The sequence below is a fragment of the Chamaea fasciata genome, unplaced genomic scaffold (assembly GCF_029207755.1).
Source record: "Chamaea fasciata isolate MVZ Bird 193981 ecotype frontalis unplaced genomic scaffold, bChaFas1.0.hap1 SCAF_4, whole genome shotgun sequence".
Classification (NCBI taxonomy): domain Eukaryota; kingdom Metazoa; phylum Chordata; class Aves; order Passeriformes; family Sylviidae; genus Chamaea; species Chamaea fasciata.
Genome location: NW_027094089.1, coordinates 26,686,764 through 26,703,397, shown reverse-complemented (window position 1 = coordinate 26,703,397; position 16,634 = coordinate 26,686,764). Strand labels below are relative to the sequence as shown.

Genomic DNA, 16,634 nt, shown 5'->3' with positions numbered 1-16,634 from the left:
TATCAAGAAGTGGCAAAATGGTAAAAATTTTGAGTATGTTCTGTAAAAGCTAGTGGTTATAACCTTTTAGCTTTTGTCAGTAGTGGTCAGCAAACACAGCCTATGATGATTTCTAGTGCAAAGTAAACTCAAATAGCAATTGCAGATGTCCAAATTTCTGACTTAAGCTGAACACTCAAAATTTAAAGTGGTGAATTTGCCTCTATTAGATTTTGAATAGATAGGTTGTTCTCTAAGGTGAGTGGAGAATGCTTAGAAAAATCTGTTGGCTTAAGATATTTTAGTCAACTGATATTAATCTTATTATCATAAAAAGTTAGTGTCAGCTATATATTTGCTGTATTTGATTTCATTTTCAGTGCAGTGCTTACCCCAGGTGTAACCCTGGGGCCTGTTGGTAAAACTGTCACATCCAACAGTAGAGGGAAGAAGCTGTCTGTCAGCTTGCAACAGCCAGGTTTCCCTTTCTGCTAGAATCACTTGACAGGTATCTGCTTTTTTTTTTTTTTTTTTTTTTTCTCATTGGTGCAGTCATTATAACTGGGGCATTACTAGGACATAACACCTGCCTCCAGGTGCTTTTCTTCAGAAATAATCTGGCTTTTCAGTGACTTTAAAGGTATTCCACAGTTGGCATGTACAAAGAAAAGCCTTAATTCATTTAAAGTAGCAATAGTTTTATTACAAAACCTGTTTTAAGCTCCTTCAATATTATTTTCAGTAGCTCTCCTTTAAGGAGACCATAAATTTTACAAATGCTGTCAGTCAGAGTTTGACCATTCTTTGTAGAGATGAGAGGGACATTTCATAAGGGCATGTGGTAATAGGACCAGGGAGAATGGCTTTCAAGTGAAAGAGAACAGGTTTAGATTAGATATTGAGAAGAAATGTTTTACTGTGGGGGAGTTAAATGTTTGAACAGGTTGCCCAGAGAAGCAGTGGATGCCCCATCCCCAGAGGTGTCCAAGGTGGGATGGGACTTTGAGCAACCTGGTCTGATGGAAGATGTCTCAGCCCATGGCACTGGGGTTGGAATAGGATGATCTTTAAGGTTTCTTCCAACCCAAGCCATTTTATGGTACTTTGAGGCTGATTTGGATTTTTTTATGTAAAGGTTGATATCCTTCCTGAGATATCTATGTATCTCTCTTCTTTCTTGTGTGTGCAGCTCTTGATCAACTGCCTATTATTTAATCTCTTTCCTTGAAGTGTGGATCAGTATAATGTAGGAAAGTGATATCTTGATGCAGTAAGAGAAAAATATGCATTACTCATTCTCTTATCTTTTCCCATGGAATTTTTTTTACTAAAAGACTTTCTGGTAATGTAGAATTCCCTGCTGCAACCTATGGTAATGGAAGGAATACCTCTGGCACTTAAGAAACAGAAAAATTCTAGCCCTTTACCTTTAAGTTCAAGAGTCAAAAGAACAATATACTTCAGCATCTCCTTGTATTCACTCATCTTCTCCAAATCCATCTGGTCATCCATGTCTTTTCCAGCACTGCTGCTGCAAATCTCTGCATTAGTTTGCTAATATTACTTCCCATTTACTTGACTTAAAACATAAACATACTTAAAACAAGTACTCACTTTTTTTTTTTTTTTTTTTTTTTTTTTTTTTTTTTTTTTTTTCCATTATTTGTGATTGCTTGTGCATTTCTAATCATTTTAGGGTTAGTGGCAGATTTGTTTTGGACATGGATGTTCTCCTGTGTACAGAACTGTATCTGAATTGGGCTGTGTAATTTTCCTTTTGATATCCTTGTGCTTTATGAAGAAAACTGAAGGCAGTGAGGGGCCTTACTCAAGCAAGCCCTGGTCAGAGAGCCTGGAGGGCTTCAGCCGTAATTTTAGGTAGAAAGTTAAACAGTATCAAGGAATAGTTGAGTCTGGAGCTGTCTGGAGTAGTAGTTCTAAGTGGTGGTTTGCTGTGAGTTTGGAGGCATTAGTCTTCTCAGAGAAGAAAACACAAAATACAGACTTGCCTCCTTTAACCGCAGGGGAGAAAGAAATCTTCAGAAAGAGGTCCCACAGAAGTTTCTGGTGCTGGAGAAGCTGGGAGGGTGACAGAGTCTGTGGCATTCTGACAGCCAGGAACTGAACCTGGCAGTGGCTTTCGTCTCTGGGAACAATTTTGTACTCAGTGCTCTGGAGCACTGTGTCCAGGTCTGGCCCCTCTGTTTAGGAAGGATGTTGAGACGCTTGAGCATGTCCAGAGGAGGCAACGAGGCTGGTGAGGGGCTTGGAACACAAACCCTGTGAGGAACAGCTGAGGAAGCTGGGGTTGTTTAGCCTGGAGAAAAGGAGACTCAGAGGTGTACAGGTCCCTGAAAGGTTGGTCTCTTTCTCCAGGCAGCAACTGACAGAACGAGAGGACACAGTCTTAAGCTGTGCCAAGGAAATATAGGTTGGGTATTAGGAAAAATTTTCTTACAGAAAGGGTGATAAAGTGCTGGAATTGTCTGTCCAGGGAGGAGTTACCATCCCTGGATGTGCTAAAAAAAGATTGGATGTGGCACTCAGTGCATGGTTTAGTTGAGGTGTTAGGGCACGGGTTGGACTCGATAATCTTGAAGGTCTCTTCCGAACTAGTGATTCTGTGATTCTGTACTTTGTACTTAACAAGTATTTTATGTTAACATTTTCAAATTGATTTTTTGCACAGTTTCTGCTTTTGAGCAAGAAATGGTTAATTGCAGTTGGTTTATGGCTTCCATTGCCTCTATGCAGACTTTGTATAACAAATAATTCTCCCACTGGCAAAAGGGCTGAAGGGAGGTTGGAACCATCCTATATTAGTGTGCTGTGCTCTGTACCTGGTAAGGAGCAAGTCAGATAGGCACAGCTACTGTCTGTGTCTGCTTGTGGGAGCTCACACCTCACAGAGCCACAGCTGCTGCTGAGTGGCTTTGCTTTTGTGCTCAGTCTGACTGTTAACTTGGAAAAGTGTCAACACTGTGAATGTGGGGAGCCAACCACAAAACCCTTAGAAATCCTGTTCTTTGCTGCTGATACAAGGGTACATGTCCATACAGTGTTTTGGTGCTTTGCAGACGTGGGCACAGTATACAGATGTTATTTGTTCAAGTGCTAGATTTATGTGCATGTTCAGGCAAATGCAGATGAATCATCACACATGTATTTCTCCAGAAAATACTGTTTAACGGTTATCTGAACAGAAAACATGCTATTTGCAGAAAGGATGTCTTAATAAGGATTGATCTTTGGACTTCTCATTATTCTAAAGGTTATTTTGATGTTCAATCTTGAAAGTAAACTTTTTTGGGTTGGGGAGGGTAAAATCTCAGCACTTGTGTACTTGTGTCTCAGATTTTGTTCCTAGTTCAAACCACAATCTGTAGATAGAACTAGCATGTTTTGCTACTGAAATCAATGTACTCTGTCAATAGTCTTATATTCTGAAGTAAACCATGAGTACCTACTCGTGAAACCATGAGCAGTCTATTTAAAAAAAAAAGATGCCACAAAAACTCTGTAAGTCTCTGAAAGATGTTTCCTAAAGGTCTTGAATGTTGTGTCTCTATTAGTTATTTGTATTCCTTAAGTTATTTAACTGAAGTTATAGCAAAAACAAACCCAAGTGAGAGACAGTAGAGAGGAGATGACTGGTGGTATAGTGAAATCTTTCAGTAGATTTCCTGTAAAATTATCTTTGGATATGTCCCATTCTATGTTTTTTTGTTACCAGATTAGGGCAACAATAGTAATTTAAATGAGTTATTCTAAGTTTAAATTGATCTTATATTCAATCAGTCATTTTCGGCACAGCTTAAGAATATACTATGATGTGCTGAGAAAACACTAAAAGAGAAAATTGTCCTTATATACAGTAAAGTGGCATTTTTGTGCCTGTGCTCTCTGTGGAGGAAAAAAGATATGTCAATTTTAGATGTCCTCTAAATAGCTATCTTTAACCAGGGCTAATTTTCAGCGTTACTCCTTAGGATTTTATATTCTATCATTTTACTTGTAAGTGTGTAACTGTCAGACAGTATCTGTGGCAACCCAAAGTACTTAGTAAAAGAGTGGGTAAGAGAGAAAGCAAAAGGAGCAGTAACTTAAAGTGATGTTTGATTTTCACTTCTGAGTAATTCTTTGAAGTAAAATAAAGAATTAAAGTGGTGTTAAAGAAAAATATTTTACCATGCTTTCATTGCATGTATTTTTGTACAGTATCCTCTTCTCTGTCCCTGTTGTTTCCCTTATCACTTAAGATGCTGTTTCTCTCACTCTAGGGTTGGGTAATTTTGAGCCCTTGTCTTGGTTTTCTGGTTATGTGGTTATATGAGCCTTGATCTGGAAGTCTGTTTTTCTCTATATAGGTATGCTGCTGCTCTTCTTGTATTATTTCTATTTCTTCCAGTTGTAAGAAAAGCATGTACTTATATGAAAGGAATTTCCTGGGTGAAAAAGACATGGAAGGCAAAATACAGGTGTATGTTTTTGGCAGCTACATAGGATTTACTATTTCTTTTGTACGAAATAACAGAATCTAACAGAAAAATCTAATGCACTGTAGTAAACTGTTGTGTGGTAACACAAAGGGTGTGTGCAAAGAGTTGATGGATCCTAGTAGCTTCTCAAAGCCTGTGTTTGCTTCCATCCACATACAAATCTCAGTGGTACTAAAGCAACCTCTGCAAAGTTCTCATCCATCTTATTTGTCCAGACCCATTGTAACATGACACTGTCTATCTGTAAAAACAAAACATCCCAGCTTTTCAATTTTAAAAACCTTCCAGCTCTTTAGCTAACTCCCCTTTTTCTTGTCTCATGCTTGCATTTGCCATTACTCTGTGCTCTCTGGAATAGTGTGGCTATGCTGATTTGTCAGGCATCCTATTTCTTCATTCTGAATAGTTAGTTGTCTTCTTTAAAATACATTTCTTTCAGCTATCACTTGCAATCTGGAAAGTGTTGTGATTTGTGGCCACTGGAGATAACAAGGATGGAAATGTGCACAAAGCACTGTATACATTACTTTAAGTGACTGTATTCCTCTTTGTAAAGACTTAGAAGCCAAAAATATCATCCGGCTCTCTTACAAAGCTAAGTACAAAGCTCAGTTGGATGTGTTTCAGGTAGTCTTTTATAAAAGGCAAAATCTAAAAAAAAAAACCAAAAAAGGAAACCTGTATGAACTAGAAATACCACTTTGTAAAGCATTCACCACTACTTGTGAGATGTACTAAAAGGCCTCTGATGGTTTTGTAGTCTTTTCTTGAGAAGCTGCTTACCCTGCTATCACACAGAAATGTTGAAGAAGACTTGATTTTTATTTTGATTTTACTTCAGCAGGTTATATTTTGAAGTTAAAAAAAGGGCAGCTTAATTGCATAAATCTGATTATCATACTATGTACTTAATGGGCTCATTGCAAATTTTTAACTTTGTACATACAGACTTTGGATTCCTTGGCACATTAAAGTCGGTGAGCAGTGAGATATGTATCCTCAAAGAGCTAGAATATAAAAGCATTTCTGAGGCTGATAATGTTGTTGGACCTCAGCTGGCATTCCTGGGAGTAGCCCTGTGCATAGTTTGCTCCAGACCACAGCACATCACCATCCCTTCTCATCAGCTGAGGCACTTTCATTCCACTCCCTGTTGTGTAAGGGGTAGTGCATATGGAATCAATAAACATGAGGTACAGGTGCTTTAGGAGGAGTGCTTATGATGCATAGGTGCATTACAAAGATCCCTCTAGACAAGGATGAGATCACTGTTAAGAAGAAGCAAATGAGCATGCATACATGAAGTATGTTTTCAAGAGAAGGGAAGTGTCTCTGTAGGATGAAAAAATATTGCAAAACTTTGGCTGACAGTTGTGCACATTACAGCTGCTCTGGTCATACAGGAGGTCCTTTTTAGCCAAGTGGACTGTCAGATAAGGAGCTTTCTAGCAGATTTTTCAGGAAAAGCATAGACATGTTAACTCCTGTATGACACTGGATTGAACTAGCTGATTTAAGATTAAGTGACTATCAGTCCACTCCACACAATCCTATAAATCACTGTATTCAGAAAAGAACCAGCAGAAAAATACATGTAGCAGCTCAGAAGGCAGTGCAGTTTGCAGTCGAGCACACCAAGATAAGCTAGAGTGGATTTCAATTTACTTTTTAGCATCAGTGGTGATTTAAGTAATGAGTTTTTCTCTATGGTTAGTAGGTCAACATTTGTGGTTTCTATTTAGTTTGCCAGAATTTCCTTTCTTTTGTTTTCTCTATTCTTTTTTTAGACATGACTTCTTTTACCTCTAATACCATCCCTTTCCTTACTGCAATTGGTGAAAGCTTTTTTTTTTTTTTGTTTATTTTAAAGTCTTCTGAAGCAGTATAAATATACTCTGAGCCTCTAATTATGGTATTTTTTTTCTGTGCCACCTGCAAGCATTTCACTTTTTTAGCTGCACAGTTAATTTTCTGTAAGTTCCAAATTTTATGTAGTTTCCGTTTTTAAAACTTAATGCTATGTAAAGTACTCTTGGCTTTTTCTCTTTTCCAAATATATTGAATTTGCACAAGAATTGTTACAGCAGCTTGTCTGTTGTTCATAGAGCCAGCAAGCAAAATTTCCTCTCTCTCCTGCATCTTCTAAATGGTGGCTCCAAAAAGCAGATTTTTATGATGTCTGAAAAGATATTATCAGCATCACAGCTCAGTGAAACTTTCCCAGTGTTGATATGGGCTACTCCAATCTCCCATTATTATTTTGTTTCTTGTCCATGCAGTTTTGGAATGGATCAATGAACCATGTCTTGTGGTTAATACATAGGTTCAGCAAATTAGATTGTTTTAGTTTTCTTCATACCTTCATCAGTCACCCTTTTGCAGTAATACTTGGTAAATCCTGTAAAAGTCTTTCAAAAATTTTAATCTTGTGGGGACATGGACAAGGCCAGGCAGCCTTTGACTGGATATGAAATACATGTTTTGTTACAGTTATTTTTTGTCCCAGTGAAATTTTTCAATAAAACAGCAGTGAATGAAAAATATTTTATTCATTAAGTTCTCCATTTACCAGCCTGGTAATGTAAAGTGACTATCTGAATTCTGTATTTGTTTACAACAGATTAGTCACAGTGGGCTGGAAGCTTTTCTGTGTTGATGAAATTTGGTAGTATAATTTTGAATCTGAATGAAAAATAATGCTTTCAACCAGCTTTTTTTATGTTGAATAATAGAGATTACTCTTCTCATATATTAAAACATCTAAGTTTTCCTATAGATCTTATGTTCACATGGGTGGTGAACTGACTAGATGATGAGGTTCAGTAATAGAACATAGAAAAGCTTTCAGCAGGGCCTGGTTACTCAGCTTGCATTTATCAATTTAGTAACATCAGTTCCACACTGCTATGATAATTTACACCAGCTGAGGTTCTGGGCACTGATCCTTTTTATTGTGTCCTTTTCTAGCACGTAGGTTAAGCAACATTCGATAACCATATGTTTAGTGTATTGTGCCAGTAGAATAGGACTTAGAAGGTGGAATGTGGGAAGAGTGGGAATTGCAAACGTGTATTGTTGGATTTTATTGACTTCAGTATGTGACGTAAATACAATGTCAGGTTCTCTACAAAACAAGGCCCCCATGTGGAGTCAAGACATACACTGAGATCCTGTAAAAATTAGTAAAGAAATCTTTATATTAGATTTAATTGGTTGTATTTTCTTCTATGATTGTATCTTAAAAATTTAATAATCTCAAAGTAAACTCTTGAAAATGCAAAGCCAGTATGTAAATGTGCATCCAATGTGTCAGACTTCTGAAGCGTGTTTGAGTCTTTATATTTCACTTCAGCATCCATGAACAGGCAGAACTATCTTCTGTTACTTCTGTTACTGTTCTGTAACTTCTCTGTCTGTGCAGAGGGGAAGACAGAAGAGCTTCTCTTAGGAATTCACCCCTTTGTGTTACTGTGATTGAAGGGAGCTGTAAAATAGTAACTGCTGATTATTCAAGAGCTACCTAGGTGTGTGAGTATTCAGTGAATTTCAGTTTTCTTTGGATACTTTGGTGATCAGTGTACATCCTCTTAGGAAATCTGAAGGGAATGAGTGTGGATGATGATCAGTGGGGCAGAAAGGAACTGCAGAAATGAACATAGATGGAGAGTTGAGTGCATTCCAGTGGAAAACTCAACTGTATAAAAAGAATTGGGCATCTGATTGTGTCAATCTTTTCATGTTTCATCTGTTGCATATAAAAAAATGTTTCTTTTTTCAAGTCTAAAGAAAGTACTTGCTTTTAAAACAGAACGACTTCTTCTGAGTTAAATGGAGGAGAAATTATAGTAAATTGGAAAATATTTGTGTCTGCAAACTTCTTTCTGGAAGTTTCAAAGTCCAGAGAGCCCACTTGCAAAACCTTGAGGTTTAGCAAACTCCATTGTGGTGTGAAGTTTAAATGAGGAAATATAGTAACAAACCACAAAGTGTCCCTTGGGTTGTGAAAAATCACTTCTGTGCTACTTCTGATTTAGTTAGTTATTATTTTTAAGCCAATTAGTGTTATTTTTCTAGATTTGTATTAAACAGGAGTCATCTAGAAAATCTTTTTTTTTCTGCAGAAGGTATGAATGAAATAGCTCTTAATTGTGAATATAAGCAGCTATGCTTTCATGCCAGTATTGAACCCTCACATTTTAAAAACAACCACCTAACACTTTCATTTCAGCATTCATCTAGGACCTATTAATGAAGATATTCTGAACTGTTCCTTAGTGTGGAAAATGATGACAGCACATCACTAATTTAGTAACATTTTGATTACACAGATAGAAAAAGAAAAATTGATCAACTTTGTGTATCCAAATAATTTATCTGCAAAATTTGTTTCACTAAATCAGTTGATGCTGTTGACATCTGCAATCACTGAAGTATAGCTTAAAGGCATTGAGTTTCTCTTGGCTAAGAGGCTACCTTGGTAACTTGTGTTGTATTTGCCCACAAATGCGCAAGACTCAGTGCTAGTCTGCTTACTGCCATAGTTTCCTTGAGCATGTGTTTGTACTTTAAAACCCAAGTGCTCTCCTTACAGTGTAATAACCTTCCTTTATGTGGCATAGCCCTGATTCAAAAGGCTGTGTAAAGAAGATTGTGAACTGACTTCAGTGAGCTCCAGGGTCTGATGGCAATAGTCTTCCAGTAGAGGGGGTGTGGTGGACATCCTTGGGTTGTGGGTCTGAAACATCTTGGATTACTCAGCCATATTTGTCAGCTTAACACCAGCGGGCAGCTCTATCCACTAGCTGCACTGACACCTTGCTTTTTTATCCTTCTGTGCAGCTTTTACTTCCTCCCCTCGTGTGACAGTCAAGGGGGCTGCTGGTGAAACAGGCAATAGAGCTTCCTTACTCTGCTTTTCCAATACCGTGATCAGTGCCATTAACTCAGTCTATTAAGTCAGCCTATTAAATTCAAGTTGCTGGAAAAGCTGCAATACATCCCTTATAGATGTTAGTATTTTGGGTTTTATGACATATAATTGTGCTAGCATATGAGATACTGGTGTGGCACTGAGATAACAATGCTAAAAAGTAGGTATGTTGATATTAAAATACTGGTTTGTTAAAGCCCCATTTATTTCAGCTTGTATGTTTTCTGAAATTTGTTTGAGGGGAAGTAAATGTCAAGTACCAAACTGCATTTTCAAATGTTATTGGTACAATTCTACTTTGATGAAAAGAGATTTAAATTTTTTCACAGTGTCATTTCTGGGTATGCTGAAGTTCGCATCTCAAAACCACCATTTTTTTTCCCCTGATATTTGTTGCTAAATGTTCTGCTTGAAATTCCTTTCTACAAAATAAGAAAGCCTGCTTGACACATTATCATGGTTGAATTCTGAATTATGTGAGTTGATACAACTCAACTGGATTTCTTCTATTAGAATACATTAATAAATAAACAAAAATGTTGTTTACTTATCAGTAGACACTGTAAGAGCTACACAGAGATGTTGCAGTTTGTATGGACTTTGAAAGCCTTTTTTTCCCCCCTTTCCTCTTTTTATTTCTTCTGCACATGGAGCCTTACACAGCGTGGCTCCAGTTGCTTGTCTAGGGCCTCTATTGCCTGCCATGTTGTGACTAACTGTTCCGGTAATTGTGCTGCATATTTATGGCGCAGATTGTGCTAAAAGAAAATTAAGAGTATTTGGCAATAATTACAATGAACAAGAATGTGAAAACTAAATCAAGACTAGGTATTTCTGTTGATACATGGACAGTATCAAGAACTGAGGCATATAGTTTTGGATGTAAAAACTAGAAGTCTGTTGTGGACAAGTATAACCTGCAGGCTACTGTTCTCTTCCAAGAGACATCAAAAACAAGTTTTGATATTGTACTTTCTATTTTGAAAAGTGATTGGAGTATACTACTAAATTAAAATCTTTCCTTTCTCATTCTTCCTGGGTCTGCATTTATGCCTTGACAGTTGTTGCAATGTCAGCAGTGGTTGGTGTTTCTAAGAAACTGCATCATGTTTCGTGTATAATACTTATTACTATCCTACTAGCATTAGTGTGTTAGTCTTCTATGTTTAATTTTAGAAAAACTAAGTAATTCTGGAAGAATTTTTATTTTCATAGGATTTTCTTGGTCACAAGGAGATGCTGTGATATAGCTCACATTTGACTGGAATATTTAGGATCTGTACGTTTTTTATGTTTAATTTGTGAAGTTACAGTAATATGGTGACAAATTCTATATCTTAAGTGTTTACCAATAAGAGTATAATGAAACATATAAATTTAACATTGAAATACAAACACAACCTAAAATTTCTTATTTACTTTCACTGTTTTGGATATGTTTTTGAGTACTTATTTCATGTGCTTTGCTGTTTGCCTCAAGCTGGTACAATTCTTCCTCAGACCTCCCATGCTGTTAAATGTATGGGTAGAATGGTAGCTTCCAAGCAGGTCACTCATCCCTAACAAAAACTCTTTCAGGTCATGTCGTATAACCTGTACTATAAGAGCAACTGTGGGTAAGATTCTAAAAATGAGTATCCTGATTTTTTTACGTGTTTTTGTTTGGTTTGGTTGGGTTTGGTTTCTTAGATGAGAGACAGAGAGTCATCATAGTATAATACATTGGTTTATCTTTTTTTTTCTTAATAGATAAAAAAATATTTTGAACTTGAGCCACTTGCACGTGGAAAGCGTTGGATTCTTAAACCCTGCTCCTTGGATGATATGGAGGCAGTAAAAGACAGCTTCTCCCTTCTAATAAACTTGCTAGAAGAGAGAGACTTCGAATCTTCAAGAATGTGAAAGCCAAGAGAAAGAAGAGGTTCCCACGCATCGCTGTACCTGCTCACTCTCTCACAGCCTAATTACAGTATCATATCAAGGCTGAGCTGTGATATGTTGTTCATACAGAGTTAATGCAGACTGTCCTTTGGTTAAAATAAATGTTCTGTGAATCAGGTACACAGCTATTTCCAGTAAAGTTGTCTACACTACTGAAGTAGGAAGTTCCTCTTTGTTTACCACTATATCTGCACACTGCATGTTTCTTTCTCGCATCACGATCATCCTTGGTAGAATATTTTACACTCTCAAAAACAGCGTAGTCCATAAAGGAGGAATTCCACGTATTACCTTGAATTTTTAAAAAATAACTGTTGTCTAAAGAATTTATGAATCTAATTTAGATAGTTTATTGACCTCACATTATGGAAAAGCACAGCCACTGAGAACCTTAATAGGATACCTGAAAGGCAAGCAATTTCATGTTAATGCAAAGGTTATTCCTGAGGTTTTACTAAGTGAAAACACAGTTGAGGTAGTTGACTCAACAAAGTAGTTGAGTCTCTTCTAAAGTCACTGCACAACCCTGCCAGAGGCAGTATGGTATTTTCCTGGAAGTTTGCTAAAAAGTAAATTGACAAACAGATGTGCACAAATAACAGTACCTGGAGAAAATAGCTGACATAAACAGGTGATCTAAATAAAAAGATTTTTAGAAGTATATGAAAGATTTTAGAAATATACAGAAGTTGGATAAAGTAATAATTTTCATTGAAAGTAGTTTTCCATAAGAAAAGCAGGGCAAATATCTGTTAGTTCATCTGTGGAGGCTTAACTACTAGTTAGAAGTGTAAGTGATTTTAAATACTTCTTTTATCACTCATTCACAGATGACTATGTTCCTGTTATTGTAACATTGCCAAGGCATCCATCCCATAATTAAGGGTCTTCCAGTGTTTGTCCTATAAGCTTCTCTTTTCAGGGGGATTATATCTTGTTCTTTCAAACTTCCTCTGGGCTAAGTGTTACTTAGGAGACAAAAAAGTAGTCATTGGAAACAACATTTGTAATACATTTAGAAAAAGTTGATTTGGTTTGCGTAACACAGTCCACTTTTCCTCTTTCTGTGTTTTCCCCATTGTGGATTTGCAGTATTTTCGCTGCCTTTCATTGATTTTTAAAAACCTCATAAACTAATTTTTTCCATTAAAGATGCATGCCAGGCCACTGGTTCACAGTGACAACAGGGTATATACAGATCACTGGACTGGTGCACGCCTTGAATGCTGTGCCTTGTGCATTCAGCCACCCTTGTGCATGAGTGTCTGCAAACACAAACTCGAGTGAGGTGTCATTAGTTCCTCATCAACTCTGCTCTGTCTTGAAACACACAACGCCTTGTTTTTGGGGCTTTAAGCAGCATATCTTTCCACTCTGATCATTTATCTTCTGTTTGAAGTTTATTATAGTTTCTCACTAGTTTATTTGGGGATAAGAAAATAGTAAGAAAAGCTTTTAAAGGCTCATAAAAGCCATTTCTCTACTAATTGTAATTTTACTCTTTGTTAAACAAAATGTTTCTCATAGGTATGTTAGTTTATTTTTCAATTTCCTTGAATTTCTTGCATTGCTCCCACTATTTTAACTGCTTCCTATTATCAAAAAGAAGCTGGGAAAACTGGTAAACTCCTTGTTTAATTTTGAGATGGAATAGTCAGGAAGCCTGAAGGGCATGTCCTTGCTTTGTTTTATGTTCTCTTTCCTGCCAGATCAATCGTCTCACTACTAATACTCTTGGAAACAACCAAGAACTGGAATTGCTCATTTTAAAGCACGGAGGAGCCCTGCTTTGATTCAGTTCTCGCTGCACATTTTAGTCAGGACCCAGCTGCCCATCAGTTTCTCTTGTGGGGGCTAAGGAGGTTCCTTTCTCTGGATTTAAAGAGGAACTGGATCAAATTTACATTTCCAAATTCTCTTTGCTGACATGAGCTTAAAGACTACAGAGTCCCCAGATTTCTGCAAGGTCCCCAAGTTTCTCTTTTATTCAGGGACAATGAAAAGTAAGTGGGGAGGATGAGTAGGAGCATTATTTCCCAGAGAAGACAAGCAGTTTGGGCTGGCAAAATGAGGGATTCCAAGCTTTTACTGCTTTTTCATTGGCCATTATTTAGAAGGTGTAAAATAACATTATTTACTATTTTACCCTGCTTTTGTTTAGTTATGGACCAAAAGGTACAGGAAATTAAAATAAGCCCAACTGTATTGCATTCTTGGAACTGTACGTATTTCTACCATCAGTGAGTTTGTCTGGTCTGACAACTTTAGTGGCTCTGAGTTACCTTTTGGTCATGATCTCCCAGCTATGCACTGTTTGAAGGTGCTATATGACTAACATGGAAAGACCCAAGAAGTCCATGATAATGTAGTTTTGAAGTATGCCAATGGCCACTTAAACTAGGACCTTTTGATACTTCAATATTTTATTTTAGGCAAATGTCAACTGCACAGAAGCAGTGATTTTAATTTTCAGAATTATTTTGAGTATGCTTTTTTCTTACTAATATAGTGATCATTCCTCATCACAGGTTGAAACAATACCTCATAACTGCTGAAGGCTAAGACCAACACTTAACTTTACTTTGAATGTAGTACTTCTGTGGTTTTGTGTTGTAGATGGACTTAATGGATGTGTACCTTTTTAATGTCTATAAACAACTTCACCTTTTTATGAGGGGATAACAAATGTTCGTAGCAGCTCATGTCACACTTCCTTGTCTATAGTGTTGTTGAATGCTCTGGCTATGGTAGAGTATGTAAGCACCATGCAGTTTTCATTCAGATAACCAATCTCAACTGCTTTGTGGTTTTTTTGTTGTTTTGTTTGTTTGTTTTAATTCTTTTCACATGTGTTTGTCATTTAGATGGAATAAACTTGGGCACTAGGCTCTTCTTTCCATGCAAGTTCATTAAGGAGTGAACATTGTCTTTAAGAAAAAAAAGATACTGTGCTTTAATGCTCTTTAGCCATCTGTTAAATTACTTTGTATGTGTATGTGTGTGCGCCCACACTGGGCTTCTTCTCAGACCTGTGGCTGTCTGCAGTGTCTCAGCCGTCAGAATGAAAACATTATCAATCAGTATCCAACAACAGCTGGTTTTGACAACCTTCTGTCTGCTGCCTAATGCTTTACAACTCATCAGTAAGGCTTCTTTGTCTGCCCACTCTTAGCTGGAAATCTTAACTGCTTCATGTTGTGTCCTGTACTTGTACTTCTAGCATTTGTATGGCTTAAAAGTTAAATCTTAGTGGGTTTTGATATTCTTTCTTGCTGTATAATGCTCCATGTGTATCTTAGCTTGCCTATTCAAATGTGTTATACAAAAATCTGTGATGTATTATTTCGTTTAACTTCTTGCATTTGATTATATTTATAGAAGTTGCAGATTTTTGTACCATATTACTTAATACAGTTGCCTTTTTGTAATGGCAATTAATTTATATTACAAAAGTTTGTATCTTTACTGTAGTCAAAAGTATTAGTTAACTGCCATATTATCTTGACTTTATACTAAAAATAGTGTCTATACACAGAAGTTGACCCAATCATGTGGTCGACTGCTGATGTGGGGAACTTGTACTGTTTGTGATTTATACATGATTTCCACTATCAAAAAAAAAAAAATAAACACTGTGTAGAATTGACTTGATAAGTTTTTGTTTCTTGAGTAAGTAGCCAGTTTGGGAGTACCTTGATTTGGATTCTTCAAGATAAATAATTTACTCGTAAGTGAAAACAAATACTACTGTATAATCATTGGCACATCATACATAGTTGCACATTCACATACATACGTATGAAATAGAAACTTCCAGAAATCAGCTGATTTCTTTCCACAGCAAGATGTTGTTCTTCTGGAAGTGTATCTGAAAGATATTGCAGGTTTATTGGTGAAACAGATTGGAATAATCTCTACACAATTATTCCATAATATTTAACTGTGGGACATGTTTATGTGACTGGAAATTCTTTTTAAATAAATGATGTGGCAAAGTATGTATACAAAACAGAAGTTCCAGGACCTGAGCAAAGGAATGTTTTCTGGGAAAAACAGCTTTCTGAAACAACTCAGTGTTATCCTATCTAACACTGTTTGAGTAGAAGGTGCTCTCACAATGCAAGTTGTAACAGCTGATGAAAGAACACCACTTCTAAACCAGACTGGAGGTGCTAATGCAGTTACTGAGGTATGCTTTTTTCATGTCACTGTTTTTTAAATCTGCTACTTAACCAAGACTAGGAATGAAAAGAAAGACTTGTAAACTGAGATTTTTTAAAATTCTTTTGTTTCATACAAATGGGAACTGAAAACCAGCTAATCATGCCTCATTTGATAGCTCTTAAAAGAATTTTCATTAGCTCATTAGCCCTTTGACCTAATAGTTTAAACAAATAAAAACATCTGTTTGTGTCAGCTGTAGGGTTAGTTGTCCAGGACCCAGGTTAACATGAGGGTAAGAGGGAGTCCTTATCCTGCATAAAAACAAAAACCATACCTTTTTCAGCATCTGTAGTTGAAAAGCATACCTGAAATCAAGTAGTCTGTACTGAATTCTGTAAGGTGAAGAAACTGAAGGAGATCATTACCCTTTTCAATCCTCTGTTCTCATGAGTGTCGTGAGTGAACTGACTAATTTCATTGTGTGGGTTTGACTGAAGATGATGTTTAATTTAAATAGTTCTGAGACATTTATTCTTAATTCTAACTGCTTGTAATGCATTTTAGCTTTTATCACCGCTATGTTTAGAGAAGCCAAGATAGGCCATATATAATGCTTGTTCATTCACTGAATTTCATAGGAAAATGTAATATGTATTTTTCTGGTGGGTTTTAATGGGACATATTCAGGACAGCCTTTCTTGTGGGGGGTGTTTGTGCATCAAACATGTTCAGCACTTCCATTTATAATTTCTTAAATATACCCTAATTTTTTAATCACCGTGTCTCTCTAGGAAAGGTAGATATCTGAATATCAGTATTGGTACAAGCAGTAGTCTGTGGAGCTCCAGTTACCTGTGGCAATAAACTGGGAGAGAACAGAATTATTCTAATCTTGTCAGATTTACAGAAAACCCAACTGAAGTATTTAGCAAAAGGCCCAGTACTGGTTTGGCATGATTACAGCAAAAGAGACACTCTTCACCTGAAATTAACCTGAATCACATAATATTCTGAGTTAGAAGGAGCCCACGAGGATCATCAAGTCCAGCTCCTGGCCCTGCACAGCACCACCCCAAGAGTGGTGTGTGAGAACATTGTCCAGAGGCTTCTTGAACTCTGTC

General features: G+C 36.8%; 1 protein-coding gene across 2 annotated transcripts in view; it reads left to right on the top strand.

Annotated features, from left to right (window-relative positions):
* ARL15 (ADP ribosylation factor like GTPase 15) overlaps positions 1-14,995 on the top strand; it is a 226,424-nt gene extending 211,429 nt beyond the window's left edge. For both annotated transcript variants that reach the window (XM_066181145.1, XM_066181144.1), the window contains one exon: positions 11,158-14,995. In XM_066181145.1, the coding sequence (XP_066037242.1) occupies positions 11,158-11,310 (153 nt within the window). In that variant the 3' untranslated portion in view covers positions 11,311-14,995. The remainder of the gene's footprint in view (positions 1-11,157) is intronic.
* The last annotated feature ends 1,639 nt before the right edge of the window (positions 14,996-16,634 follow it).